At 59.6% G+C, this 27,159-nt stretch overlaps 2 protein-coding genes and 1 long non-coding RNA gene across 7 annotated transcripts; all 3 read right to left on the bottom strand.

The window, feature by feature from the left end:
- Positions 1-1,474: 1,474 nt before the first annotated feature.
- On the bottom strand, positions 1,475-10,883 carry BSG (basigin (Ok blood group)). Its single transcript, XM_030297562.1, has 8 exons — positions 10,768-10,883; positions 4,485-4,641; positions 3,662-3,744; positions 3,405-3,541; positions 3,052-3,328; positions 2,469-2,493; positions 2,247-2,308; positions 1,475-2,138 (listed from the first exon to the last, which is right to left on the bottom strand). Exons 1-7 carry the CDS (start codon positions 10,832-10,834, stop codon positions 2,248-2,250), a joined length of 807 nt encoding a protein of 268 aa, XP_030153422.1. The 5' UTR covers positions 10,835-10,883; the 3' UTR covers positions 1,475-2,138; position 2,247.
- A 1,489-nt stretch (positions 10,884-12,372) lies between these two features.
- Positions 12,373-17,586, bottom strand: LOC115502291. Its single transcript, XR_003965033.1, has 3 exons — positions 16,857-17,586; positions 15,884-16,533; positions 12,373-12,953 (listed from the first exon to the last, which is right to left on the bottom strand). It is a non-coding gene; the product is annotated as an uncharacterized LOC115502291 (long non-coding RNA).
- Positions 17,587-18,784: 1,198 nt separating this feature from the next.
- On the bottom strand, positions 18,785-27,159 carry CDC34 (cell division cycle 34, ubiqiutin conjugating enzyme). Of its 5 annotated transcripts, none has more exons than XM_030297502.2 (5): positions 26,962-27,155; positions 24,078-24,164; positions 23,872-23,969; positions 22,961-23,095; positions 18,785-19,888 (listed from the first exon to the last, which is right to left on the bottom strand). In XM_030297502.2, exons 1-5 carry the CDS (start codon positions 27,136-27,138, stop codon positions 19,627-19,629), a joined length of 759 nt encoding a protein of 252 aa, XP_030153362.1. In that variant the 5' UTR covers positions 27,139-27,155; the 3' UTR covers positions 18,785-19,626. The 5 variants fall into 5 exon arrangements, with proteins under 5 accessions (XP_030153362.1, XP_030153371.1, XP_030153391.1 ...); XM_030297511.2 differs by having other exon boundaries at positions 18,785-19,840; positions 26,962-27,153; XM_030297531.1 differs by lacking the exon at positions 26,962-27,155 and adding an exon at positions 24,352-24,465.

The following is a 27,159-nucleotide window of genomic DNA, read 5'->3' as shown; positions in this document are numbered from 1 at the left end:
GTGCAGAGCGCAGCAGGAAGCAGATGGACGGGGCCCTGGCCTCCCAGGGGACACAGAGCCCCAGCAACCCAGTGCGCACGTGTGCCTTCTGACTTCGGGCGACGAGGGAGGCCGCACCTGAGCCCCGGCAGCTTCCCCAGCGAGGGGCCAGCTCGTCATCACCTCGTCATCACCTCCTCCCCCGCCACAGCCCAGCCACGACACGGGTGCCCAGCCAGTGTTGCTTCGTGATCTCCACAAAGTGTGAGTGGTGGGTGCCCCCAAGGAACCCCAGGGTGCAGGGAGGTTGGGCCAGCCGTGTCCAGGGCCAGGCGGGTGCAGCCCCAAGAGCCCTCTGTAGAGGAGGGGCTCCGCCGGCCCCTAGAGCCTGCTCCACGGCAAGTGCGTAGCGCCCTCTGGTGACGGCCAGGGGGAAGGCCGGGTCCGCAGCTGCCCCAGCCCAGCGGGTTCAGCTCTTCCCGGTGACCTGGGGGTGGGAGGGGGCTGTATCACGGACACCCGTTCTGCCCACAGAAGCCCAGGGAATACTTGCAGCTGACAGTGTGGCCGCCAGAGCTCAGCGGGGGTGGGGGCACCCCGGTCAGCTCCATTTCAGAGCCTGGGGTCTCAAACTGGCAGTTCGCGGGCCAGGCCTGACCTCGCGGGCGTCGTTACGCTGGGGTTTTTGCCCACATTGAAAATTAAGAATTTCACACGCAAGCCCCAATTTCTGGCTGCTACGGAGACTTGGGAATAGCTGGCTCAGGGCTCCTTGGCCTCTGGTTCCTCCTGACCCCAGAGGGGAGGTATGGGATGACCACACTCCCTAGGAGTGGCTGCGGGGTCACTCCTCCTCTGTACCAAGCAGGAGGCCTAGATGGCACGGGCCAGAGCCCCCAGGTTTGGCGAGGACGAAGCTCATGAGGCCCTACCTCCTGTGATCTGCTCCCATGGAGTGTTCCCCAGACCCTCAGCCCCACCCATGTTTGTTGCAGTTGTCAGGGTGGGCTGTGCAAACAGGGACTCCCTTTCTCCTGGGGGCCAGCTCAGAAGGGCCACCTCCCTACCACAGCACTGCCCTTCGGGGCTTTCTAGGCCTCAGTGGCCCCCCTTCAGCTGGACAAAGTCCCAAGGGGCTGGATCCATCATGAGGGCCTGCCCCACCCCCCACCCCCTCACCTCCCACTCAAACCACAGGGAGCTTCCTGCCCAGGGCAGGTGGGTGCCAGGCAGCTGTGGGTGGGGGTTGTCTGTTCTGTCCTGGGGGGCCCATGGGAAGGATTCCCAGGTGCCCCTGTCCAGTCCTCTTTGACGGCAAGAAACAAACTCAGAGGGAAGGGCTGCTGTGTGGAGGGAACCAGCTGGTGAGCCCCCCCCATTCCCAGACCTGCCACAGGCCTGGCCCCTCTGCCCCCCCCCCATCTGCACCCCCCCCCCACCCCTGCCCTGGTTCTCCTGCTGAGACCCTGGGCCGGCGCACACAGGAGCCTGGAAAGACGGACACGGGTCAGCCTTTATTGGTGAGCAGGCAGGTGGCGGGCAGGTCAGGACGCAGCTCTGGCGGGACGGCCGCCACACCACTCCTCCACAGCCAGGCGGGGATGTCGGGGGCCCTGCCTGCCTCGAGCTGTCCCAACACACAACACAGACTGGAGGCGACCCGGCAGCACAGACCTCAGACAGACAGGCAGGCACGATATGCTCCCACCGCACAACCCATGACTTTCTGCAAAGGGTCCCAACGAGACCCAGCAGCCTCAGGAGGTAGAGCCCCACAAGAAGGCCAGTCTGCCCTTCATGACCCCCAAGACGGGGTGGGATGCCGAGGGGATGGGCTGGGGGGACGGGAGGGACAGGTGTCTGCGTGTGTGTGTGGGGGGGGGGGGAGGACAGCGAGGGGATGGGCAGAGGGCACCAGTAATCTCACAGGAAGCTCATGGCTTCCTCAAGGCGCTCACAAAATATTTAAAAAGGAAAACCAAAACTCCTAAAGAATGGAAATCTACACGTACAAAACCCTAGTTTAGTTTTAAAAAGGAAAGAAACGTGAGCTGACCCACAGTGTGGTCTGCTTTCGTGGGGCGGGTCTCCTTTAAGAGGAAAGAACGTGGACTCTGCGAACAGCAGACACTGAGCTGCTCCGGACAGAGGCTGGAGGCCTGTGTGGGGGCAGGACAGACGCTCAGACAGCAGCCCGAAGCTGGGGGGGGGGGGTGGGGTGGGGGAGGGGTAGTCCTCCCTCCCCTCCCCCCCCCGCCCCTCCTCACCTCAGTTGGCGTTCCTCTGGCGAACGTTCTTGCCTTTGTCGTTGATGTGCCCGCTGCTCTTCCTGGGGAGGGACAGAGGGCTGACGGACACTCGGGAAGACACAACGGTGTCCCTGCTCCCACCCACCACGTGCAGGGTGCAGGCTATCCAGGCCAGCAGCCCCTCCAGGCCCTGCCCGGGGAACACTGCCTGCCTGCTAGCCCAGCAAGGCCACGACTTACAGAGGAGCGGAGCCGGTGTCCTCATCTGTGCAGACGCGCGGCCACATGTGGAGAGAGGACAGGCCATCAGGAAGTGTCCCGGGACAAGGCCCCTCGTGGGCTGGCACCGGTCCTGCTGGGCCCTGCCCTCAGTTTCCCTGTTAAGTGCAGGCAACCGGCCCAGCTGCCAGCATGTGCATCCTCAAAACGAGCTGTCTGGGGTCATGGCCCAAGGGGTGCCTGGGAGCCCTGCCCGCTCCCCACGAACTCAGCCCGCAGGAGCCAGGCAGGGGCCAAGCTCAGGTTTCCTGAGCTCCGTCACGTGCAAAGTCAAGAGCATGCTTGGTGCCTACAACCCTTGGGCCCTCAGCAGCCGCCATGGGCAGGGGCAGAGCAGCCAAGAGGACAGCCACTCCCCTCGGAGGTCACCCACCTGCAGCCGAGTGAGGGAGGACAGCGGGGCAGACCAGGCAACAGGCGAGCAGACCTCCAGCTGGGGACCCGTTTGACCCCACAGCGCCCTCCTCTGTCCCGCACTCCCGGACAGTGGCCTGCCCCCACCCCCCACCCCCCTGCACAGCGAGCAAAGGGCCTGTGGGCTCACCGTCCAGGACCTCGTCCGGCTTCCGTCGCTTCTCATAGATGAAGATCACAGTGACCAGCACCAGCACCTCGGCCACGATGCCCAGGAACGGCCAGAGGGCGGCAAAGCGGTTTCGCACGCGCAGCGTGACAACGGCCTGGCTGGTGCCCTCCGAGTTGGTGCCGTTGCAGGCGTACCTGCCGGGGTCCGTCTCCAGGTCCAGGCTCAAGATGTGCAGCTCCGTCTTCGTCTCCGAGGACACCACGAAGAATTTGTTCTGGGAGCTGTTGCTGATGACCTGGGGGTGGGCGGACTTTGTAGGGGCCGGGGCCGGGGCGGAGGCCAGCTCTTCCCCCGGCAGGCGTGGGCCTCACCTGGTCACCAGAGCTTTCCATCTTGTACCACACCCAGTCGCTGACCGGGGGGAAGGAGTCAGACTTGCAGCCTAGCACGACCGACTCCCTCTCGGTGGCGTGCTCGGACTTCTTCACGGCCTTGATGTTGGGGAGCCCTACAGGGGTAACCAAGCAAAGCAGGAGCCTGAGCCCATGACCCTGGAGGAGGAGCTGTCCCTCTCTGGGGGTCCTTCTGGCCCCCGCCCCCGCCGCCGCCGAGGGCCCCCAGAGCTCACCCTTCACCTCGATGCTGGTCTTGCCTGCTTGCTCTGGGAGGAAGACGCACCAGTACTCACCAGAGCGGTCATCCAGGTCCACCCTGCAAACAGACGCGCAGCAATGAGCGGGGCTCGTGGTGGGGACGGACACCATCCTGTCCTCGGTGAAGTTCGAACCTCTGCGAGCCGCAGGGGACTCCCACCGGGGGCCAGAGCAAGGCCACACTCGGGAGTCCCTGCAGGGCACGAGGGCACAGGCTGCCCGCTTCCCATCAGGGAGAGACGAGGAGGCATGGGTGGCAGATGGAACCGGTCCCCCCCCACTGACTGACCCGGTGCCTGCATCGATGAGCCCCTGTGCCCAGTCACCCCTGAAACCGGACTCTGGTTCTGGAGCTGGCTCAGGCATCGACTAAGACCAGGCTTCAGAGCAGGGTGGCACAGAGGCCCCAAGACCGCAGGGAGCCAGGTGCTTGGGGATTCCGGGCTGGGAGACCCCAGCTCTGCCTGCCCTCCTCAGCCGGCACCCCGGAGAAAGAAGGGAAGGGTCTTGGAGTCCAGCCTTACATTCAGCAGCCAGGGGACCCTCGATGGATGCCAGGCCTCGGCCATCCCAGACCCCAGAAGCCTGGGCTTCTCACGCTGAGGGATCTGAGCAGAGCTTGTGTCTAACGTCTGTCCAAAGCAGGCCCGCCGACTACAACCCCAGTTCTGATTGACCAGAGAGGCCGTGAGCAGCAACACGGTGTGGGAGCAGGGGCAGGAAGGGGCCTGGGGGTGACGCCTGCAGGCTGGGATGGGGCCCGGTGTGTCTGCGGGCCCTGAGGCAGGCCCCACTCACTCATACTCTGTCTTCAGGTCGGGCAGCGCGTCTTCCTTCAGCACCTTGCCCGCCTTCACCCAGCGGTGGCCGACGATCTCAGTGGTGCTGTGGTTCAAGGCACAGGTAAGGCGTGTTTTGGAGCCAGCATCATCTACAGATGTCCAGATCCCGCTCCCTAGGTGGCCACGGGAGAGAACATTGGCAAAAGGTCAGGGAAAGAAAGGACCCAAACCCAGGACCCTGAACCACCTGCCCACTTGTCCCTGTGGCAAGCGTGCAATGGCCCGGACACCCCAGGCCATCCACACTGTCCTGAGCCGGCCCAGAGGAGAGGAGTCCTGAATCACACCTGGCTCCTTCCGGAAGGACACCTTCTGTGGAGTTAAAGGAGCCTGGGGTCTGCAGAGCTACTGCTGCAGAGAAGAGGGCTTGATGAAGGTTCTGTCGGGAAACATTCTAACCAGCTGGGCCTCAGGTGTTGGAAACAAAAGCCAATAACCACCCTGGGCCTCAGAACCTGGCCAAGACATGGACTGCTGGGTCCAGTCCAGCACAGACCTGAAATTCCTTTTGTATTAAAAAAGGTTTTTTTTTATGTTTATTTATTTTTGAGAAAGACAGACAGACTGTGAGTGGGGGAGGGGCAGAGAGAGAGGGAGACACAGAATGAGAAGCAGGATCCAGGCTCCGAGCTGTCAGCGCAGAGCCCGACGCGGGGCTCGAACTCACGAGCTGTGAGATCATGACCTGAGCTGAAGTTGGACTCTTTTTTTTATTTTCTAATTTTTTTTAAGTTTTATTTATTTATTTTTGAGAGAGAGACAGAGTGAGTGGGGGAGGGGCAGAGAGAGAGAGAGAGAGAGAGAGAGAGAGGGAGGGAGAGAGAGGGAGGGAGGGAGGGAGGGAGGGAGGAAGGGAGAATCCCAAGCAGGCTCCACACCGTCAGCACGGAGCCTGATGCAGGGCTTGAACTCACACACCGCGAGATCATGACCTGAGCTGAAACCAAGAGTCGGACTCTTAACTGACTGAGCCCCCCCAGGCACCTCCGAAATTCCTCTTTTAAAAATTTTTTTTTTTCAACGTTTATTTATTTTTGGGACAGAGAGAGACAGAGCATGAACGGGGGAGGGGCAGAGAGAGAGGGAGACACAGAATCGGAAACAGGCTCCAGGCTCTGAGCTATAAGCCCAGAGCCCGACGCGGGGCTCGAACTCACGGACCGCGAGATCGTGACCTGGCTGAAGTCGGACGCTTAACCGACTGCGCCACCCAGGCGCCCCCGAAATTCCTCTTTTAAAAGATAAATCTGGGGTACCTGGGTGGCTCCATCGGTTGGGCGACTGACTTCGACTCAGGTCATGATCTCACGGTTCAGGAGTTCGAGCCCCGCGTCGGGCTCTGTGCTGACAGCCTGGAGCCTGGAACTTGCTTCAGATTCTGTGTCTCCCTCTCTCTCTACCCCTGCCCTGCTCACATCCTGTGTCTGTCTCTCAATAATGAGTAAATGTTAAAAAAAAAAAAAAAAAATGTTAAAAAAAAATGTTAAAAAAAAAAAAAAGATAAATCTAAGGGCGCCTGGGTGGCTCAGTCAGTTAAGCCTCTGACTTTTGATTTCAGCTCAGGTCTCACAGTTGGGGAAATGAAACACCACACAGGAGTCTGCGCTGACAACACAGAGCCTACTTGGGATTCTCTCTTTCCCTCTTTCTGCCCCTCCCCTGCTCATGCTCTCACTCTCAGAATAAGAAAACATTAAGAAAAAAAAATTAAAAGAAAAAAAAAAGATAAATCTACCGGGGGGGGGGGGGGTACCTGGGTGATTCAGTCAGGTAAGCATCTGACTTCTGATTTTGCCTGAGGTCATACTTGCACAGCTCAGAGGAGTTCGAGAGCCTGCTTGGGATTTTCTCTCTCTCAACATAAACATTAAAAAAAAAAAAAGTCCTTCTCCCTCTGCCCCTCCCCTGCTCACATACTCTCTCAAAAATAAACAAACAAATAAATAAACAAGTGAATCTAGCACAGTCCCAGCCGCCGTTCCCTGGAGGCCCCTGTGGAACCCACCCCTCCTCCCATCAAGGCAGGGCCATCCGAGGTGGGGACCTCCCACTGGGGCAGGGGCTGCTGGCTCCAGCTGCCCCGTCCTGAACGGCACCTTCTTCCGGAAGGCCAAGAGCGCACCCCCACTCGCCACTAAGCCTCTCTGTAGGGACAACCAAGGCACTGCTGGTGGACTCCCAGGGCCTGGCCCTTCTGTTCAATTTCCAACTACGCAAACCTCCCCACTGGCTTGAGATGTTCTCTTTAGGAATCAAAAATCACTTAGGACCAGGGGCGCCTGGGTGGCTCAGTCGGTTAGGCGTCCGACTTCAGCTCAGCTCACGATCTCACGGTCCTTGAGTTCCAGCCCCGCGTCGGGCTCTGTGCTGACAGCTCAGAGCCTGGAGCCCGCTTCCGATTCTGTGTCTTCCTCTCTCTGCCCCTCCCCCACTCACACTCTGTCTTAAAAATAAATAATAAAAACATAAAAAAAAAAAAAATCACTTAGAACCAGACGGTAAGAAGCCTGCTGAGGCAAGGAGGCTTGAACCAGGGAGGGCTGCCCTCCAGGGACCAGAGTTCAGGGAGAGAGACTGTCAGGCGCTCAAGGGGACCCAGGGTCGAAGGTGAGGGGCACGGAGCTATGAGAATGAACCAGGAGGACCCCCCCCCACTTCCCTCCACACCAGACACTGGGCATCGGTGAAGCAGCAGACCCATCCTTGTGCACGTCAGAGCCCCATCCCGGGGCTCAGAGCAGGTGTCACAGGGACGCTCTGGTGCCATCATCCTGGAATTCCACATTGTCCCCAGCTCGCCTCCCCGGTGACATATGCCCCAGAGGCGTCCCTTCTAGAAGACCACGCCCAGATGATTTGGGCACAGAGATCCATCCCGGGGCTATTGGCAATAAGCTTCTTTTCCATCCAGTCTGCAGGGAGACGCCTACAGCACAAAACTGGGTGAAAAATCAGAATGTGAGACTGTATTTAAAAAGCCACAGTGTGAAGTAAGCAGCGACAAGAAGCAGGCTCTCTCGTCCAGAGACCGGGTCGGTCATTAAGAAAATTTAACCTGACCCGAAGGGCAGCAGGCGAGCTTTACTGGAGAGAGGTCACTGAATCCTCCCCTCCCCTGTCCTGCTACGGACTGGCCACAGGCAGGCACTTCCAGTCTGGGGAGCGGTGGCCTCTGTGTGTGGAAGAGGCAGGACCTGAGGCCAGTGGAGGGCAGGACACAAGGTCCCAGGACTCTAGACGGGCAGGGGAAGAGGCAGACAGCTCAGCAGCAGCCAGACAGGAGCTACAGGGAGGCTCCTCTCTGCTGCCCTAGGCACTACCCACCCTTGGCGCGTGCACGCACATGCAGCACACGCACACAGCACCACACACACGCGCACGCGTGCACACACACGGGGGTGGTCACGGGCGTGCACACACACACAGCACGTGTATGCACGCGTGGACACATGGGTTCAGACACATACACACGACACGTGAGTACAGACGTATACACGTGTGTGCAGACACACACCCAAAGCACACATAGGGACACGTGCGTGCACACACTCACGGCTTCAAGTCCGCATCGGAGGGCGCGGGCTACTGCTCTGGGGCAAGGTGGACCTTCATGCCTGCCCCTGGGGTGGCCCAAAGCCCATTCGCAGGACTCAAAACAGGCACAATCCCAAGCAGGCAGAAGGGTGAAGCTGGGGCTCTGTGGCTGCCCTGAGCCCTCTGTGGCTGTGCTGTCTCTTCAGAAGGAGCACCTCCCGGCAACCCACATTTCTCAGGAGTCAAGATTTCCCAAGATTGCAAAACCCAACAGCCGGTGCAGAGCCGGGAGGGTGAGTCAGGGCAGGAAGTGAAGCCAGAGAATGCTCTCCTCCTAGCCTCGCGTCTGTGCCCTTGTCCCCTCACCCAGAGGCTGCTAGAAAGGTCAGTCCGATCTTACCCAGCCGCGCCCTGCCTCCCTGGGAGAGAAAGAAGTCGCCCAAAGGCCACAGGCCTGAGGGCCACTTCCACCAGCGGGAGCAGTGAGGGCCGGGGCACAGCTTCCCCCACCCTGCCTCCCTCCTCCCTTGTCTGAGGAACCACAGGCTGACACCCCTGCCCTGACCTGAGGGTGGCACACAGCAGGGAACTGAGACACGCCCCACCTGGCCCAGCAGATTGAGGGGGGAGGGCACCCGCGGAATTCACAGGGACCCTAAGGGCCACAGGGACAGGAAGGAGGAACAAGGGAGAACATTTGACCCCCCCCCCATTTTGGCCATGTGACTGTGACCCACGTTCTCAAGTAAAGTCACCTTCATCTAAAAACAGCCACCCCTCCTCCCTGACCTCAGGCTGCTGGGCAGGGCACAGGGCCAGGCAGGCCTTATGGGAAACAGCCCACGAGCTGGGGATGAGACTGAGGCTCCCGGCACCCACCCTCCTCCCCACCCAACTCAGCAGCTCTACTCAGGTAGGAGGAGCAAGAGAACATTTCTGGGATGCCAGGCGTGGGTTCTGGGCCTCTCCACCCTCCCCTCCCCTCCATCTGGCCAGGAGGCCGCTCCTGCTCCCTTCACCTGAGGCTCGGGCCAAATCACCAGCCCGCAGGACCCAGCTAGCAACCTGGTGCCCATGTGTGCCCTCCCAACCTGGTGCACCAGGACAGTGGGGCCCTGGACAGTCCCAGGGAGAGCAGGGGTCGCCCTGGCAGAGCTCCTGAAACAAGTTTCTGGGGAGCTAGCTGACCCAGCCACGAGAGGTGAACACGGTCACTAATTCACACGTCCCAGCAGAAAAGGGACGCATGGTATTTGTGAGGGTCCCCGGGAAAGGTGACAAAGTAAAAAGGTCCCAGGTGGATTCAGACACGGCACAGACACACCTAGACTCCCCAGCACACACACCCTACGCGAGACCCAGGGCTTCCAGCTACAGCTCTGGTGCCTGGTCCCAGGAAACAGGTGAAAAGGCGCTAACCCAGGGCTTCCCCCTGATGGGAGGAGCAAGCGCAGAGACTTCCTCACCCCCCCCCCCCCCGCCGCCGTCCCCGGGGCCGTCCGTGGCCACCTCCCACCAGGGAGAGCTATTCCTGAAGGGCTCCAGCGGCCAGGGACCCGCTGGCGGGCAGTGAGCCATGTGCACGCCAGGCGCCAAGGCCCTTGCCCAGAGGCGTTCAATGAACGGCCGTTCTGATCATAAGGAAGAGGAAAGAGGCCAATTGAGCTCCTGAAGTGGGTCAGGAGTAAGTGGGTGAAGCTCCCACAAGAGGCAGCTCCTCCTGCCCCCCACCCCCCCAGCAGACACTGTGACCCTGCACTCCTGCCTCCCCAGACCCTTCTCTGCACTTTGTTCCCTACATGCCCATCACTATAAATCTTTAACCCAGAACAAAACGGGAAGTCTCGATCAAGGAAGAAAATTTCCATCAGGCAAAAGAGAGCCTGTCCCGCTTTTCCCCTGAAAAATACGCTTTGATCCATTTTCCCCTGAGCGTTCTCTACACGGTGCGGACCTCCCAGAAATAAGTGCTGTTCGTGACTCCGTTAAAAACACCCTCTCAACACATCCTGCCCAGAACTGGGCTGCCAAAGCGACCTCACGGTGACCTTGGAACACGTCCCCTCCCGCCCTGGGCCTCAGTTTCCACTCCTGTTAAAGGAGGAGGGTGGACCAGCTGCCACCTCATTCTGTGGCCTGGAATCAGACAAAACCAAAGGAAGCAGAGCGTGCTGGCTTCCTGCCGGAGGTTTCAGGGTTTGGGCAAACACCAGGGGGCAGGTGCCTACCCAGAGCCAGACATGGGACCTAAATCCTGGGAAGAATGACAATCCCTTCCTGTGCCAGACAGCCCACCGGCTTCAGGGGCGGGCATTCCTCAGTCCTTGGTTCCAGCGTCCACGTGAGGGCCTGTGGAGGCGGCCACCGCTCCAGGCCGCACAGGCTTGCCAGGGCTCGCGGGATCCCGGGGCCGCGCCAATGCACCCCGCGGTGGCACTGGCACGCCGCGGGCGGGGACCCCGCCGGTTGAGAAGGGGCCGCTCCTGGACTCCGGCCCGGGCCTCCGCCGCCGGACGCGGGGACGGCGGAAGGGCGGGGCTCCGCCTCCAGACCCCATCCCAGGTCCCCTCACCCAGGGGTCAGGCCAGCCCTCGGACCCCTCGCGTTCCCCGGCCGCCGGGGTTTAGGGACTCCACCTGCAGGGCCGCCTGGCGGGCCCCCGCTGCCGCGGCTGAGCCTCCACCCGCGCCGGGCAGGACCCTCACCTGCTCCCGAGCCGCCCTCGGCGCTCAGCAGCGCCAGCGCCAGGACCACGAGCTGCCGCGCCGCCATGTCGCCCCCGTCCGTGCCGTCCCCGCCACCAACCGCCGCCCGCGGCACTATAAGAACCGGGAGGGGCCGGGCGCGCGCACGCAGGGCAACGTCGCGGGGCGGGGCGGGGCGGGGGCGCGCACGGCACGCCAGCCGCCCCCTGCGCATGCGCGTGGACGCACATACGCACGCGTCGGCCCGAGCGGGCGCCTGCAGCGGTGCCACGTGACCCTGGCGGCCACGCCCCACGGGCTAGGGGCGTGGTTGCGTTGCTAGGAAACGGGGGCGGGGCCTGCGAGGGCTGGGCTGGGCCCCGCCTCTGTTTCCTCAGCCTCTCGCAGTGTGATGACAGAACAGGTAAGTGCGTGCTCTGTAGAGGTTAAAATACTCGCTTTATGTTCTGTGCATCTTACCACAATACGGAAAAGAAACAAAGCGTTAAGGGAGGCGGTGGGGATCCCTGTGAACAGGTGGGATGTGTGCCTTGGGCTGGGGTGGGCTGCCAGATTCAGCAAATAAAAATACCTGGATGGCAGTTAAGTGTGGATTTCAGGTGGAGAGCCAGTAATTTCTAAATGTAAGTATCCCGTGCAACATATGGACGTGGCTGTGCAAGAACATTCGCTGTTTATCTGAAATTCACACTAACTGGCTGTCCTGTATTTTGTCTGGAAAACCCATCCTGAGGTTCCCCATGCTTTACAACAAATACTTCTTTAATTTTTTGAGATTATTTATTAAAAACTTTTTAAATTTATTTACTTATTTTGTGAGAGAGAGTGCGAGAGAGAGAGAGCACTAGCAGAGGAGAGGCAGAGAGAGGGAGAGAGAGAATCCCAAGCAGGCTCTGAGCTGTCAGTGCAGAGCCCGGTGTGGGGCTTGAACTCACAAATCATGACCTGAGCCAAAACCAAGAGTCGGGGGCTTAACTGAGACTGAGCCACCCAGGTGCCCCTATTTTTTTAAGATTTTATTTTTAAGTAATCTCCACGCCTAACACGGGGCTTGAGCTCATGACCCTGAGATCAAGAGTCGTATGCTCTTCTGACTGAGCCAGCCGGGCGCCCCCACAGCAAATACCTTGTTAAATGACAAAATAATTTCAAAAAACAAAACAAAACAGGTAGTCTATTGTTCATGATCTTGGGTTAGGCAGTAGTTTCTTACTTGTGACACGAAAAGCCTGAGCAACAATAAGAAAATAGATAAATAGGATTTCATCAAAATTAAAAACTTTGTGTTTCAAAGAACACCAAGAAGGAAGTGAAAAATCAACCCACAGTATGGGAGAAAACACTGGGAAATCATAGATCTGATAAGAGACTCACATCCAATATAAAGAACACTTACAATTCAATTTAAAACAAGTACAAATAGGGGCGCCTGGGTGGCTCAGGTGGTTGAGCGTCTGACTTCGGCTCAGGTCACGATCTCGTGGTTCATGGGTTTGAGCCCTGCGTTGGGCTTGATGCTATCAGCACTGAGTCTGCTTCAGACCCTCTGTCCCCCCTCTCTCTGCCCCTCCCCTGCTTACACTCTGTCTCTCTCTCTCTCTCTCTCTCTCTCTCTCTCAAAAATCAGTATCAAAAAAAAAAAATGGATGAAGGGTCTGAATACAACGCTTCTCCAAAGAAGACCTACAAATGGACAACGAGTCCATGAGGAGACGCCGGCCATCGTGAGCCATCAGGGAGTGCCGGTCACAGCCAGGTGAGGCACCGCGTCCCTCCTGTGCATCCTGATTGTTTTCAACTGGATATTTAAGAGCTGCAGATACCTGAGATACTCTGAAAAGTCAAGCAGCAGTTACCCTTTTGCAAGAAACATTTACATTCACAAGGGAAAGTCCCTGTGTAAGGGTGTGTCCCTTCAGAAACCTGTAAGGAGGGGAGGCAGGAGTTGAATGTGCTGCAGCCTTGCCCCTGTCTACTGTGCGGTTCCGGGTCACCTCCCATAACACACTCCGCACCCCCAGCGTCATCTTTGGCTTTCTCTGAAGGTGATGGCTTCCGTGCTTCTGAGTGTCAGTCGGTTTTCGCGACTGTCTCCCATTCAGTACATGTGTTACTAAACTTCTTCTGCTTGTTTTTCTCCTGCTCATCTGTTTTACATCCGTTAATCATTAGAGCAGCCAAAGCACCTGAAAGGGAAGCAGGGAGACTTTTCTGCCCCTTGTGGGTAAAGGGAGGGCTGCTCTAGATTGGAGCCGCTTCTTGAAGGCTGTGCTGTTCAGAGAGGCAGCAGCCGCGGGAGGTGAGCTGCAAGTCTGAGAACAGCCGGTCGGGAGTGGGGAGGAGGCAGTGTCGGGGCTCAAGGGCTACGTGCGGAATGGGGCGGAAAGCAGCCAGCTGGCTTCAAAGTCCCTCTGGCCTGGATAGAATTCCACGGCCCCCTTTCCTGCCCTCCCTGGGCTGGGCTGAGGACAGATCTCGTGGGAAATATTAGGGCCACCAGGCAGTCTTTGCTTTTGTTTATAAAACCAAGCTGTGTCCTCTCCCAGGCCCAGTTTTCTGGTTCCCTCTCTGGAAAGTCTTCCCTGTCTCCTCCCACTGGTCGGATGGATCCCTTTGCTGCTCAGTCCTGGCCCCACCTGGGGCAGGAGAAGCCTTCTAGGGCCACTCCATTGTCAGATTTAGCAAATAGAAAGGCAGGACACCCAGGTACATTTGAATTTCAGATTAAAAAAAAAAAGAGTGATTTTAAAAGTATTAGTCTATCCCATGCAGTATCTGGGGTAGACTTATGCTAAAATGTATCTGTTCTATATCTGATCTGCTCAAAAGCAGCCCCGCTTCATCACCCACTGTCATTTCCCTCGTTTGCACTGGTCCCTTCTGTGACCTCGTGTCCAACCCACCTGTGTGTGAGAGCAGGGACACAGGGTACCCTCCTCACTCCGCGCCCCCACCCCTGGCCTCTAGGCCTGCACTGGGACGGTCCCAGGTTCCGGATCTGGACGTCTTCCTCAGACAGAAAGGCAAGGAAGCAGCCCCGCTCTCTGGCCTGTTTCTGCAGCTTTGCTCTGTGCAGCAGCCGGACTGGGGGTGCAAAGAAGGCAAGGAGCCCGTCCTCTGATGCAGCATCTCTGGAGACCCGCAAACCTTGCCCCTGCCGAACCCTCAGGCCTCACTGGCCCGTGTCCTGCCTCGGAGTCCTGCCGTGTGGTGCCGCTGGCTCCCTCCCTGCACCCCAGTGACCACCAGACTGTCCTGGGCAGCGTGTCTTCAAGACCTCAGCCCCAGCATGCCACCCCTGCCCCATCACAGGACACGGCGTCTGCTCTGGTTCATTTGCCTTCTGCTTTTTCTTCCAAAACCTCTCAGGGGCGCCCAGCCAGCTCAGTCAGAGGTGTTTGCAGCTCTTCACCTTAGGGTTGTGAGTTCAAGCCCCACTTTGGGCTTAGAGGTCACTTAAATAAACGTAAAAAACAAAACAAAACAAAACAAAAAACAACCCTCAAACTCATAGATGAGGAGATGACATCAGACTTTCATTCTGTTACCCATCTGTCCACTGCTAAAATGTTTCAGCTTAGTTTTTTATGTGCATTTTTCTGAAAGGGGGAGCTTTGAAATCCACCCCCTCCAGGCAGTGACTGAAGGAGGACAGGGCAGGTTTTATTCTGGTGTTAGGGAGCCCTGGGAGGGGTTTGAGCCAGGGCGGTCCATCCTCTGTTGTGTTCTAGGGAGACATCAGAGCCGCCCAGGGGAGAGGGGCCTGAGAAGAGGGCCAGCAGCGGACAGGGCAGGCCCTATCCTATGGCTGACATCCGGACGAAAGGGTTATTCTGGCACAGACCCAGAGCAGGGGCCATGTGATCATGGGGGCAGACTCGGGATTGACACAGCCACAAGCAAGTGAGACCCGGGCCCTCCAGGAGCTGGAGGAGGCAGGAAGGACCCTCCCCGCTGGAGCCTGTGGAGGCGGGGAGCCCAGCCCACCTCGATCTCTGACTTTTGGCCCCAGAATGTGGGAAGATAGAGTCCCATTGTTCTGAGTTCCTGCTGTGTGGCTTTGATGCCCCAGATCACACTATGTCATCAAAGCATCAGAGACCACCTTGGGCGGGTGCTGAGTCCCCAGGCAGGCAGGGTGGGGCACCTGTTTATTCCTGTCGGTGGCCTCCCGTTCACCTGGGGGTCAGTTGGGGGGGGGGGCGGGGGGAGGAGCCCTGCTGGGCCAGGAAGGAACAGCCAGGCGGGGAGATAAGCCTTCTCCCGGGACAGCAGCAGGCGGGCCTCCCCTAATCTGCAGCCAGATGGAGCCATGCCAGACCCCTGACGAGGCTCGAGGCCTCGCGCGAAGGAAGAGGAAGCTGCTTGGTGCCTGGGAGCACACCTCTAAATGCAGTCTCACCTGAGGATGTCTGTTGAAGAACAATAAAAACCACAGCTTCCTGAAAACCAGTGGGGACCTCGGTCCTAATGGGCGCGTGTGGGCAGACAAGTGCTTCCAGGCAGTTCACAGCAGCCAATGAAACAGCTCCAGTGTCCGTCGGCAGGTGGACGGACACACACAAAAGGTGGACGTCCACTGCGAAAGGTTCACGCCCCTCGGCCGCGAGCAGGAGCGAGGCGCCCACCCCCGCCGCCCCGCGGACGGACCCCGAACACATGACGCTCAGGGAGGGAACCAGACGCGAGGGGCCACGCGGGGTGTGAGTCCACGTGTGTGAAACGTCCAGAACAGGCTCATCCACGGACAGAAGGGGGTTCGTGGGGGAGGGGCTGGGCGGTGGGGCGTGACTGTGTGGGGACAGAGTTGCTTTCCGGGGAGATGGAATGTTCCAGAGGTGCTGGTCACACAACCCGGTGAATGTACGAACACCCACTGAATTACACACTCTGGATGTTCAGCATTTGCAGGCCCGGCCCCGAAGCGCCCTGGTGGGGGCCCACCCCGAGGGTCAGCGCCCAGCCTGCCATGTTGCACTGGGCTCCCGTGGACACTGGGGCAAGGCCAGGAGCCTCTGGTCCTGCTACAGGTGACAGGAAGGGGTGGGTGAGTGGGGATGGGGGGAGGAGAGCAGTGGAGGATGGGAAAGCTGGGGGAGGGGGTCCTGGGATGCACCTTGAACATCTTGAAGGTATTCTCCATACTGGAGGCCAGTTGTACTCTGGGTGCTGGGCCGTGGCCCTGATGCTGCGCATAAGGCTGCTCTTGTGTCCTGGGGACGCCCCGCAGCCTGCAGCCCCCTCCTGGCTCCTGTCTGGCCAGTCTTCCCCTGTTCCCACCGCTGCCCCGAACTCCAGAAGGCGTGTGTCCAAAAACGCCAAGCCCCTGGCTGGGTTCCCCTCGGCAGAGGCTCCGGCCTTGCCCCGTGCGTGGGCTCTGCCTCAAGCAGTGATTTGTCCAGAGGCCAGCATGAAACCTAGGCTGGGTCCAGCGGCACTAGAAACAAGCGCTTTCCATGGGACCCGAGGGGCAGCCGTCCTTGCCGCCAGGAGAGAAAGCCTTCATGATCCCACGGCTGAGAGGCGGCAGGGTCGTGAGGACCTCTTGTGAGCACTGGGATCCAGCTGTGCCTGACGCTTGTGTCCTCCCAGACTCTGCATTACAGGAGGCAACAGGGGCCTTTTGGTTACCCGAACCAGTGGAGTCTGGGGTCTTTGGTGCTGGCTCCAGGGTGGGTTTATCTGGGGGCTTCACCATGGCGTGCAGGCCCCGGGGTCCTCCGGTGTGGACTTTGCCACCCTCGTGGGTCAGCTCTGCCCCTGTGGCTAGGTGGGAGGCACAGTCCTGAGCGCACGAGGACTGCCCCCCAGCTCTGCACAGGCGGGCTCTAGCTTTCCGCAGCGAGACCAGTATGGGCGAGGAGTGGGGGGCAGACCCTGTGGTGATGTGAATCTCAAGGGCGTTGCCCCTGGGGAGAGAGCCAGGTTACGGGCAGGGGCCCCACCCCCTCCTGTGACGTTGCTACCTCAGCTCTGAGGCCCCAGACACCTGATGTTACTAGCCTAGCAGTGGCCCCAAGTCCCCGTTTCCTGAGAGGTTCAAGTTGACAGCCAGGGGCCGTCCCCATCTTGCTCTGGCTCCCACTCACCTGCACACAGGCCCCCAGGGCCAGCAGAGGGGCTACGGGCTCCCGTGGTGCCCAGGAAGTCAGCTCAATGAAGACCGTGGTCTGGAGCCTCTTCCGTGGGGATTCTCCAAAGCAGCTCTCACCCTCTGGACTTGCCGTGATTAGCCTGTCAGCCTGGGTGGGCCCAAGGTGACAGGAGCACACCTGAGAACGAGGGCCACTCAGTGGAAGCTGAGCCTGGCCAGTGACGGTTTCTTCTTGCAGCTCTAGCGGATTAACGGATTACCACATTCAGGGCCTGAAGCCACACAAGCTTATTCTTTAACAGCTATGGGGCCAGAAGTAGGAAACGGGCCTCACGGGGCTAACGTCCGGGTGTGGGCAGTGCTGGCTCCCGTGAAGGCTCCAGGGGAGACCTGCACCCTTGCCTGCTCTGACTCTCAGAGAGCTCTCTGGCTCCCAGGTTACGGGATCAGGGCACGGACATCTCTGGAGCTGTTATTCTGGTGACCACAGGTCTGGGGAGAGACTGCACAGAACCAGTGCCTTGATCAGACTATGCCTGAAATCCCTGGCCTTGTCACTCACAGAAGCCAATTAAATTCCTTTCTGTTTAAGTCACTTTGAGTTGGGCATTTTGTCCTGCTACCGAAGGGGTCATTATAAAGGAGAGGTGGCCAAGACAACTGATCACAACAGGCAGATGAATTCACCCAGGTGCAGAGACTCTGGAAACCATTACCGCCCATTTGGTGGCATCCTGTCCTCACCCAGTCGGGTGTGTCAGGCGAGGGATGAGTTCAAGAAAAATCAGCATTTATAGCGTGTGTTCACATGTCCTGTCTAGTTTCGCCGTAACCACCCCCAGGAAGTAGGCTCCATTAGTATCCGGACGGTCAAATCGAATAACTAAAAATAGAGAGTTCTTGGAATTTCAGATAAACAACAAATGCTTTCTAAACATGTCCCAAACACTGCACAGGATATATACCCACCATATTATATATACAGTAAGAATGATTTATCTGAAATTTATATTTAACTGGGCAACCCTAATTATTTTAAGGTTTATTTTTCAGAAAGAGAGACAGTGAGAGAGTGGCAGACAGAGTGAGAGAGAATTCTCAGCAGGCTCTGAGCTGTCAGCACAGAGCCCAATGTGGGGCTCAAATTCACGAACCGTGAGATCGTGGCCAGGGCTGAAGTCGGGACGTCTAACTGAGCCACCAGGCGCCCCTGGGCAACCCTAATTATGATCTCTGTTTTGCAGATAGGTTATGGGATGTGAACCCCAAGGCCTCAGGTATCAGTCAGATCTCTGTGCAGAAGCTTCCTTGGCAGTTGTGTGGGGGGACGGTATGAAGGGAACACGATTCCCATGGAGACGTGGGGTCCGCGCCCCTCCCCTCGGGTCTGGGTGGGCGCACGCCCGTGTCCAGCCCTGTGCAGAAGTGGTGCGTGTGACCCCCGAGTGTTGAAGCGGCCTTGCTCCCGGGGTCCTCCCGCCGGAGCCCGTGCTGCCGTGCTGAGGACACCCGGACAGGGTGGGGTGGGGACGGGCCACCCCACCGTGCCGTCCGCTTCCAGACCTCCACCAAGGTCTTCTCATGCAGGCTGCCAGCCCCCCAAAACCGCTCCCCGGAAACGCCTCTAGGCTGAGGTGAAGGGAGTGCCCAGCCTGGCCTCGGCGCCCTATGGAGGTTATAAACATGAGCCACTGGCCTGGCCCTGCCTGCACCTGCTCAGCACACGGGCGAGGGTCACACGCCCAGGCTCCCACTCCGGAGGCTGGGTCGCTGGTGATACCCCACAGAGCTCAGAGGCCCAAACTAGGTGCAGGAGGAGCGGGAACAGGTGTGGCCGCCACAGTCCCGCCGAGAACACCACTTGAGTCCAGAGGGGCCCCTCCCCGCCCTGCACTTCCCTCCGGGTTTAAGAAAAGCCACAGATGAAGAGTGAAACCTTCCACGTTTTAATGGAGAAACATCATTCAGGTTAAAACACCACCAGACCGCGAGGGCAAACCGGGAAAGGCGTGTGCAGGCCGCCGTGGGGATCTGTGTGCACCCTGGATGTACCTGCCCCTCTGGCCCGTCCCCCACCTGTGTGGGGTCGTCTGAGCCCAGTGACTGGTCAGGCTGGGCGTGTGCTCATCTGACCCAAGGGGGGACCTCAGTCCTGATGCCATCTGACCCTGAGCCCAGGCCACTCTGGACTTAACAGTTACACTGAAATGAAGCCACCGGGCCTGGGTGACACCAGCACACAGGACTCCTTGGGGGTGCTGCGGCCACAGAGGGGCCGCCTGGGGCCCGATGGCCGGCCCCGCCAGCAGACCAGCTGGCCCCAAGAATCTGGGGCCGTGACCCGGCCCGGAAGGGGCACCTGGTGGCCCACCGCTCTCTGCGGTCCTTCGGGAAGGCCAAGGACAGTTGGTTCTGTAGCTTCTCATAAAGTCGTTTTATTTAGATTCCAAACAAACCAAAGCAGAGAGAAGAGGTGACCACAAGTGAATCCGTCAGCGCGAGCCGCAGGCCCAAGTCTCTGGCTCGGCCAGCAGGAGCTGAACACGCACACGGGCGGGTCCGCGTCCCTCAGGCCACCGCCGCCCAGGCCCGCCCCACCTGGCGGGCTGCAAGGGACCCGGGACAAACGCGCGCAGGAAGGGAGGGCGACGCCCGGGAGGAGACCACCCAGGGGGCCGGGCAGCACCCCTCCCATGGGGCAGTCTCGCCACACAGTCCGGGGCTGCTGAGGTAAAATCTGTACGTTTATTCTTGGGGTCGCCCTGTCAGGACTCTTCGTTGCCGGAGTCGTCCTCGTCGTCCCCGAAGCAGCTGTCGGCCTCAGCCTCGGGCTCGCCGTCCTCGTAGTAGTCGTCGTAGAAGAGGTCTGAGCCCTCGTCGGGCGCTGGCGCCTTGGTCTTCACACAGTACTCAGCCAGCGTGGTGGGCACCTTCACGCCGTCCCGCTCTGCGTCCACCTTGGTCCCCAGGACCTGCTTCCTGCGGGAGACACGGGCCCACAGGTCACCGCTCTGTCTCCTCGGGGCCCTGCAGGCAGGAGCACAGACGCCACAGGGGAGGACCCCTTGAGCCACCAGAGAGGAATCATGGAGACCGGCGGCACCCCGTGGGAGGGTGAAGCCACTATCGCGGTTCAAGCCGGCAGACATCAGCCACCAGGGGCGAGGGGACCGGGGCTGGACCAGATCTCCAGCTGCCTGTGCCGGCCGGACAGGGGCGGAGCAGATGAAGAGGGCCAACGCCAGGGGGAAACGGGGACAAGGGAACGCGGGCCCAGGAGGTGACAGGCGCCATGGGTCACGCCCAGGACAGAGCAGACAGCTCTCCTGGGGACTCGGCGTGGCGCCCCCATGAGCTGTGGCAGGGTGGACACCGAGAGCCCACGTCCCAGCACAGATGACACCCCAGACGGACACCCTGCAGCATCGCCCCACTTGGGGGGGGGGGCCCTCCAAGTCAGCGGGCTCTGCCCCCGTTGCGCGGGGAACACACTTGGCGGGGGCGGGGGGACAGGCGGGCAGAAGCGCCCGTCACAGCCTTGCTCACGTGGGCGCATGTGAGCCAGCCCACGGGGAGTCTTCAGGGATAAAAACAGTCTGGTTTTAATTTTGGCACCACGTGGGAGGTGCTGGGAAAAACTGGGGCGAAGAACAGGCCATGTGGGCAGGACCCCCCGCCACGGAGCTGAGCCGAGCGCCCTCGCCCCGAGACCCCACGAGGGTCCCGCGCAGCAGCACCGGGAGGCCTGCAGAGCACCCGGCATCACTCGTGGCAGACACCCCGCTCAGCGCCTCCTCACTGCCACAGACCCAAGGCTGTGACCCCGCCCGGCATCGGGGGACAGCTATCCTGGGACGACAATGGGGGACAAACAAACGGGGGAAGGGCTGCCCTACATGCGCATGGGTCACCCTGGGGCCGCGTGTGTGGCCTGGGGGGGCTCTGATGCACTCAGGTCACACGTGCAACACCGCAGAAATCGTTCAGAAAATTCTGCTCACGTAAAGTACCACGGAAGCAGCAAAAAACGGGCCAGGTCTACGGAAGAAAACCGGCACAACTTTACTCAGAGGAAAGAGAACCAAAATCAACAGAAACGGCCTGCAGCTACGGGCTGTGGACCCCTGACACCTGCGTCTGTCCAGCGTGAAGCACGAGGCGGCAAAGAGCTCTGGCACACGATGCGGAAGTGAGTGTGAGGCCCGTGCACGTGCACGGCGCTGTTCTCCACGTTTCTAGCACGCAGATCAGCGGCTGCCAGGGCAGGGTGGTGGTGGACGTGGGTGTCTGGAAGGCTACACAGAAACTGTCAGGTGTTAGTGTTACGGGGCTTCCTTTTCGTTTCTCTCAGGATGTGTGTGTTTCTCTATCACGAACACGTTGCCTTCTCAGCACACAGTTGTTTCTGGGGCTTCGTCTGTGTGAACTGTGGCAACTTAAAGTGCATGGCGGTGAGTTTTGACCCACATATGTCCTGAGACGCTGCCCCACAAGCGAGGTCGCAAACATACCCCTCACCCCCGGAGGTTCTGCTGTGTCTTTTACATTCTGCCTCTCTGACAGACACCAACGTGCTTTCTGAGGCTACGTGGACAGGCCCCGGCCTGCTCCCTCCTTGCCTGCGGCTGTACGCCTGGGCCGTTGACAGCTTTGGCAAATCGAGACTGTTCTGAACATTCGTGTGCGTACTGGTGTGGACACGCGCCCCCGTTTCTCTTGGGTAAATACTCAGACCTCAAGTGGCTGGGTCCTAATGTAGGTGTGCACATGACTTACCCATTTTTTTTTAATTAAAAGGTAAATGACGGGGGGGGGGGGGGGGGGCGGTGGCGGTGCCTGACTGGCAGGGTCGGAAAAGCATGTTTGATCTTGGGGTCATGAGTTCGAGCCCCACGTTGGGAGTAGAGATCACCTAAATAAAACTTAAAAAATGACAAACTGAAAGGGCATCTAGGGAAAACCTAACAAAGGGTTAAGTCTGTCATGAAACGAGTCAGTAAACCCGCATTAAAAAGCAACAATGGACAACAGACACAGAGCAGCTCACACAAATCCAGGGAGAGAGAAAAGGGGGTCAAGCACAAGCAGCTCTAGGCCCTAAGCGGACAGCGTGTACACCCAGGGCCTTAGACCAGGTTCCCACCCTGGTCCCGCACCTGCCCGCTGAGTGTCCATCCTGTGCAAAGGTCCCAAGGGTGCTCACCTGTTTATTCGGAAGGGGAGAGCACTGGAAATGACCACCCGCCAGGTGGAGGATTAGTCCTGGCCAATCCCCAAGTGATGCATCGCTTTCCTAACCAGACAAAACTTATTTTCTAGAAAAGATAGCAATTTTCTAAATGCGCTAGTATCATGATCATTTTCTGCCTTTAGGAAATGATTCCAAGCTTCAAAATTACAAATGTAAATGATGTTCACAGCAAGAAACCACTGAGCAGAAAAGATACAACGTGACATAAACCAGGCCTCAGTAGTACACAAAACATATGTTCCCCCCCAAAAGAAAGTAGGAAAACAGAGTTGATGTCAGGAGCAGGTACCCGAAGGACCGTGGTCCCGGAGCGTTTGTAGATAGGCGTCAGGGGCCAAAATGCAGACAGGAGGCCCCGCAATGCTTGGGAGAGGCTCCCCAGGAGGGAGGAGAGAGGGGCGGGGGCAGACGGAAGACCGGGAGAGTCTCTGCTATTTTAGTTACAAAGCAAAGAAACCGCAGCGAACCCTTGTTAAAGCCTGGCGGTCACCACTCAGGGGCTTCTGTACGTATGTGCCACCAGGTCTGCGCGCGACACACATGCACCACAGGTGCTCTGAATGCACACACCGTGTTATACATCTCACAGGCATTAAGCTACACATCTGTGACATACACTGGGGCACCTCACCGTGCGACAGAGAAAGAGAACACCCATTTTCTTTAAAAAAAAAAAAAAAAAGGTGGGGGGGGGGGCAAGGTTGAGATTGAGGGCAAGGAGACCAGCAGAAGAACCAAGGTGTAGGCTTCAGGCTGGCTGGCTCCTCCCCAGGGCTGCAAGTCCCTACTGGGACTGCTGGCCATGAGCAAGCTGGAGGTGTGTGGGCCTGCACAGAAGCCCTCCTCACCTGATGATGTCCGTGTACTCCCGGTCCTTGCCTTTGCTCTCTTTCCACTTCCTGTACATCACAGAGGCATCCACGTTCGCCGGCGAGAAGGTGTTAGGTTCGTTGAGGAGGGAGATGACGCTCAGCAGGATGGTCCTGGGGAAGTAGGGAGTCAACAGGTGCAGGGCGTTTTTGGCCCACACCACCCACCTAGGAGCTGGGCTCTCAGGCTACGCCCAGGCCCAAGCGTCACTGGGGAGCTTCCGGACACTCTGAAGCCAGCACCTGCCTGGGGACCCTCACAGCCCCCCAACCCTGCAGATGACATCTGACTGGACTTCTCGTTGTCCCTTTTTGTCTCAGGCCCCAAGAACAGCAGGGTCCGACCCCCGCCCCCCCCCAGTCCATCCACCTGCCCGCCCAGCTCCCAGGACAACATGACGTGGGAGCAGCTGAAGCCAGGACCACCTTTGTCCCACGTGTCCCTATCCCCGAGGCATCCTGCGGGCAAACAGGTCCCTCTGTGCCACCAACTTCTACAATAGTTCGGGCTGGACTAAAGACGTGCAGGCTGCGAGGCAGGGAGGCCAGCCCCTCAGGATGAGCAGCTCAGCCCTGAGACGGAGGGGAGATCCCAGGGGCAGGCAGAGGGGCCGTGGGCGGGAAGACACAGACCCGAGACTCCCAGAGGCTGTTCCTCACGGTGGATGGGGCAGGGGGCACCAAGAAATGAGAGGAGAGGCTAGCAGAATTGGTCCTGGGGTCTCTGGGGCCCCCAGTATCCTGGTGGGAGGCCAGTTTGGACAGATGCCACGGTACTCTGGCGAGTCATGGCCCTGAAGAGGCCCCGAAGGAGCAAGGTCAGGAATGCTGTGGGGGCCAGGGGTCCACGTGCTGACCAGTCCCTCCCGCAGGGTCTGGCCCAGCCTCACCTGACGTTCTGCGTAGGGTTCCAGCGCTCTGAGGGCAGCTCCCCACTCTGGGGGTCATCGACTGGGGGGTGGAGAATGGAGATGCACACATCCCCCGTCTGTGTGAGGACAGGAGAGAGGGGTCAGTGCCCACAGCACTGCCACCAGGCAGCGCAGTGCCCTCCCCACTACAGGGGAGCCGGGAGGGGCCTGCCCGGTGGGCTCACCTCGTAGATGTTGGGATGCCACATCTTGGTCAGGAACCGGAAGGCTGGCGGGGAGTAGGGGTAGTCGATAGGGAACTTGAGGCGTGCCTGGGGAGGGGCAGAGAGCAGAAAAGCTCAGCCAGTGCTGGCCACTGCTCAGGGACTGTGCCCACGAACACACAAACAAGGACGTTGGCCAGGACAGACCCACCTGTTGCAGGAGGACCGCCTGGACCCTGCTGGTCACCCCTCACAGACCCCCCCCCCAGGACTCTTTGGGGTGGCCTGAGCGGACCCTGGCCCCCCTCCTGCTGCTGAAGGGCAACTCCAAGGCCATTCTTGGCCCAGGCCCGTGGGAGGGGCCAGGAGCCAGGCCCCAGGGAGCTGTGCACCCCCAGCATGGCGGCGACTCCTAGGCCTCAGTTTCCAGGCTGTGGGGAAGGTTAAAAATAGATGTGTGTTCACTCGGCAATCATTCCCGACACCTCTGTGGGCTGGGCTCTGTGGGAGGAGATGAGTCAGCGCTGGACGGATGGGCTCTCTGCCCACAAGCATCCATCCTGGGGGGCCAGGAAGGCAGACAGGAAGGTCCTGGGGCAGATTGGGGAGGGCTGCCTGCCGAGGCCTCAGCAGGTGAAGGAGCTTCGTTTGCGGCTTGAGCCCCAGTCCCAGACATGGGGATGTCTGGCCTAGGGTCCTGGTGGTGCTCCAGGCTCTCCCGGGCGAGCCAGTGTGCTGGGAGCCAAAGCTGGGCTCCTCTGCTGGAGCTTCCCAGGCCCATCTCTGGAGAGTCACCCTCCTGGGCAGGGGCACGGGGGCATTTAGAAGTCCCTCTGTTCCTGGGTGATTGTGCTGAGGCCTGGGAGGCAGGTAACTTACTGGTGAGTGCAGAGCAAACCTGGAGCTCAGAACCTGCCCTACAGGTTTCTAAGCGATGGCCCCGAGGACAGCTGTTCTCAAACACTCTGCAAGTCCCACCTCATCTTGTCTCAAGCGTCCCCAGAGATGCCTTCACTACTGAGCAAACTGAGGCTCAGAGAAGGAAAGTACCTTGCCCAAGGATACACAGCAAGCAAGCTCGGAGGAGGTTGTTGAACCGCGTCTCTCTGGCACCCCCTTGAGTACACCGCGTCGCCCAAATGCTCACCATGGCCCATGAAGGACAAGGAAGGCGCCGCGGGAAGTGGCTGGGAAGTGGCGGTGGCCGCCAGGCACTTCCCAGTCTGGCTGTTCCACACCTGCCGCAGAGGGTCTCCCCACCCAGTCACGCCTCGACAGGAGGATCAGGGTGGGTGCCAAAACCACCCTGGGTCCCCCGCCGGCTTCTCTGAGGACACAACACAACACAACCTATGGCAGATGTGTTCGAATCTGGCAGGGCCCCACCCCCAGTCCATTCTTCTCCAGAAAAACGGGACAATCCCCCAACCCTAGTGTGGAGGATCCCCTGCAACCAGTTAGTGAGCAAGAGTCAGAAGCCCACATCCTTTCCTTCCAGATCTGTGAGCTCACTTAGTCTCTTAGTCTCGCTGTTGCCTCAGGGTGGGACTCCACCTCCAGCTCTGAATGGAGCTCCCATCCCTCCAGCCTGAAGCACACAAAGGAGGCTGGGGGAGGGATCTAGTTGGACCATTAGGCGATCAACCCCAAATCCAGTCCCCGCATGCAAGAGGCCGGATTGCTGATGCACAACTCAGGCGGGAGCGGTCCACAGTCCTCCCCCCATCCCACCCCAACACCAGGGGAATCTCAACTCAGGACTCACCCCCAGCAGACCAGGCTGCTCCCTCACAGCCACTGAGCAGGCTCAGCTAAAACAGGAGCCAAAAGTGCAAACGCAGACATCTGTCCTGGGAGTATCACCTGCCCCTCCCCCACAGCCTGGCCTAGCTGTGGTTTCTGCCCGCCCCCCCCCCCAACCTGGCAGGGCTGGGGGAGGGTGTTCCCAGGCTGAGGGCCCTTTCCCCACCTCTCATGCAGGGAGACCCCTTGCCCCATCCCTCTGGCTCAAAGAGCAAAGCCCTACAATCTGACAAGGGTCCTTCCAAGGCCACGTGGGGGCTCAAATGGTGAGATCAAGAAAGCTGCCTGGGTTCTGGCTCAGATCTTCTGTCACACTAGCGCGAAACACAGCCAGTGCCGGGGCCAGCACCCCCTCCCTGCTCCCAGAAAAGAACTGCCCGGGATGAAACTATCACAGGGGGCAGAGAAAACGACCCAGACGTGAGATTTGAGCCCCAAAAGGACACCTGCTCAGCGAAACCTGAGAAAAGCAAGTTGCGGCAAGAGAGGGGCCCCAGGTTTGGAGGCCAGGGTCCCGGGTCCGTGGGGTTGCTCTCTGAGGTGTGGCTCCCAGGGACAAAGTGGAGAGTGGCAGTGATGCCACAGTCTTGCCTCAACGTTCCCTAGAGAACAACTTACATAAAGCTCCAGAGGAAGCCAAGTGGGCCTGGCCGGCTGCTATCGGGAAGAGTGGCTGCTTTCCAAGCAGGCCCCAGCTGGCAAGGCCCCATCTGAGCCTTTGTTGGAACCCAAACAAGTGGCGGAGCAGCCCCCCCAGTCTGGCCTCCCTCCCTCCCTTCCCCAACCCCGTGCTCCCCAACAATAGAGCTTGCTAGGTCTGGGGAGGCTCTTTGTCTCCTCCGGGCAGGGGGCGGGGAAGGCAGCTGAGGGCCCGGGTCCGCCAGAGGCTGAGGTAAGCACGAGCCCCACCCCCAAACAAACAGGGAGCGCCCCGAGCCCTCTCTCCGGGGATCCGGCAGACCGGCTGGGAAGGCGGGGGCCTGGAGCTGCTTCCAGGGACGGAAGGGGTGGCCGAGAGAACCACCAGCTAGACCGAGGGAGACGGGGACCGCCGCGGGCACAGAGGCCGGGTGGGAACCGGGACTGCGAGCCGCGGGCTCACCTTGAAGTAGCCGCCCTCGTAGTAGGTGTTGGGGGGCCCGAAGATGGCCACCTCCCAGTTGTACAGGTCGCCCTCGTCCACCAGGGTCACCCGGAAGCCCTCCACCGGCTCCTCCTGCAGCCCCTTGAGCTCGAGCAGCAGAGCCTTCTGCGAGCTGGGCACCAGCGGCCGGGCCATGGCGGCGGCGGCGGCGGCGGG

Source organism: Lynx canadensis, chromosome A2 (assembly GCF_007474595.2).
Source record: "Lynx canadensis isolate LIC74 chromosome A2, mLynCan4.pri.v2, whole genome shotgun sequence".
NCBI classification, from domain to species: domain Eukaryota; kingdom Metazoa; phylum Chordata; class Mammalia; order Carnivora; family Felidae; genus Lynx; species Lynx canadensis.
Note: the sequence above shows the minus strand (reverse complement) of the source record. Positions and strands in the feature narration are given on the sequence as shown.

Bases quoted from the DNA above. Each gene is read 5' to 3' on its own strand.
- BSG (XM_030297562.1), bottom strand. From the start codon at position 10,834: ATGGCGGCGCGGCAGCTCGTGGTCCTGGCGCTGGCGCTGCTGAGCGCC. The intron at 4,642-10,767 runs GTGAGGGTCCTG...GTGGCCACCTAG, and splicing joins CGAGGGCGGCTCGGGAGCAG to GGAGCGGGATCTGGACATCT. The intron at 3,329-3,404 runs GTGAGGCCCACG...GCCCACCCCCAG, and splicing joins TGGAAAGCTCTGGTGACCAG to GTCATCAGCAACAGCTCCCA.
- CDC34 (XM_030297502.2), bottom strand. From the start codon at position 27,138: ATGGCCCGGCCGCTGGTGCCCAGCTCGCAGAAGGCTCTGCTGCTCGAG. The intron at 23,970-24,077 runs GTGAGCCCACCG...GTCCTCACACAG, and splicing joins GGCATCCCAACATCTACGAG to ACGGGGGATGTGTGCATCTC. The intron at 23,096-23,871 runs GTGAGGCTGGGC...CTACTTCCCCAG, and splicing joins AACCCTACGCAGAACGTCAG to GACCATCCTGCTGAGCGTCA.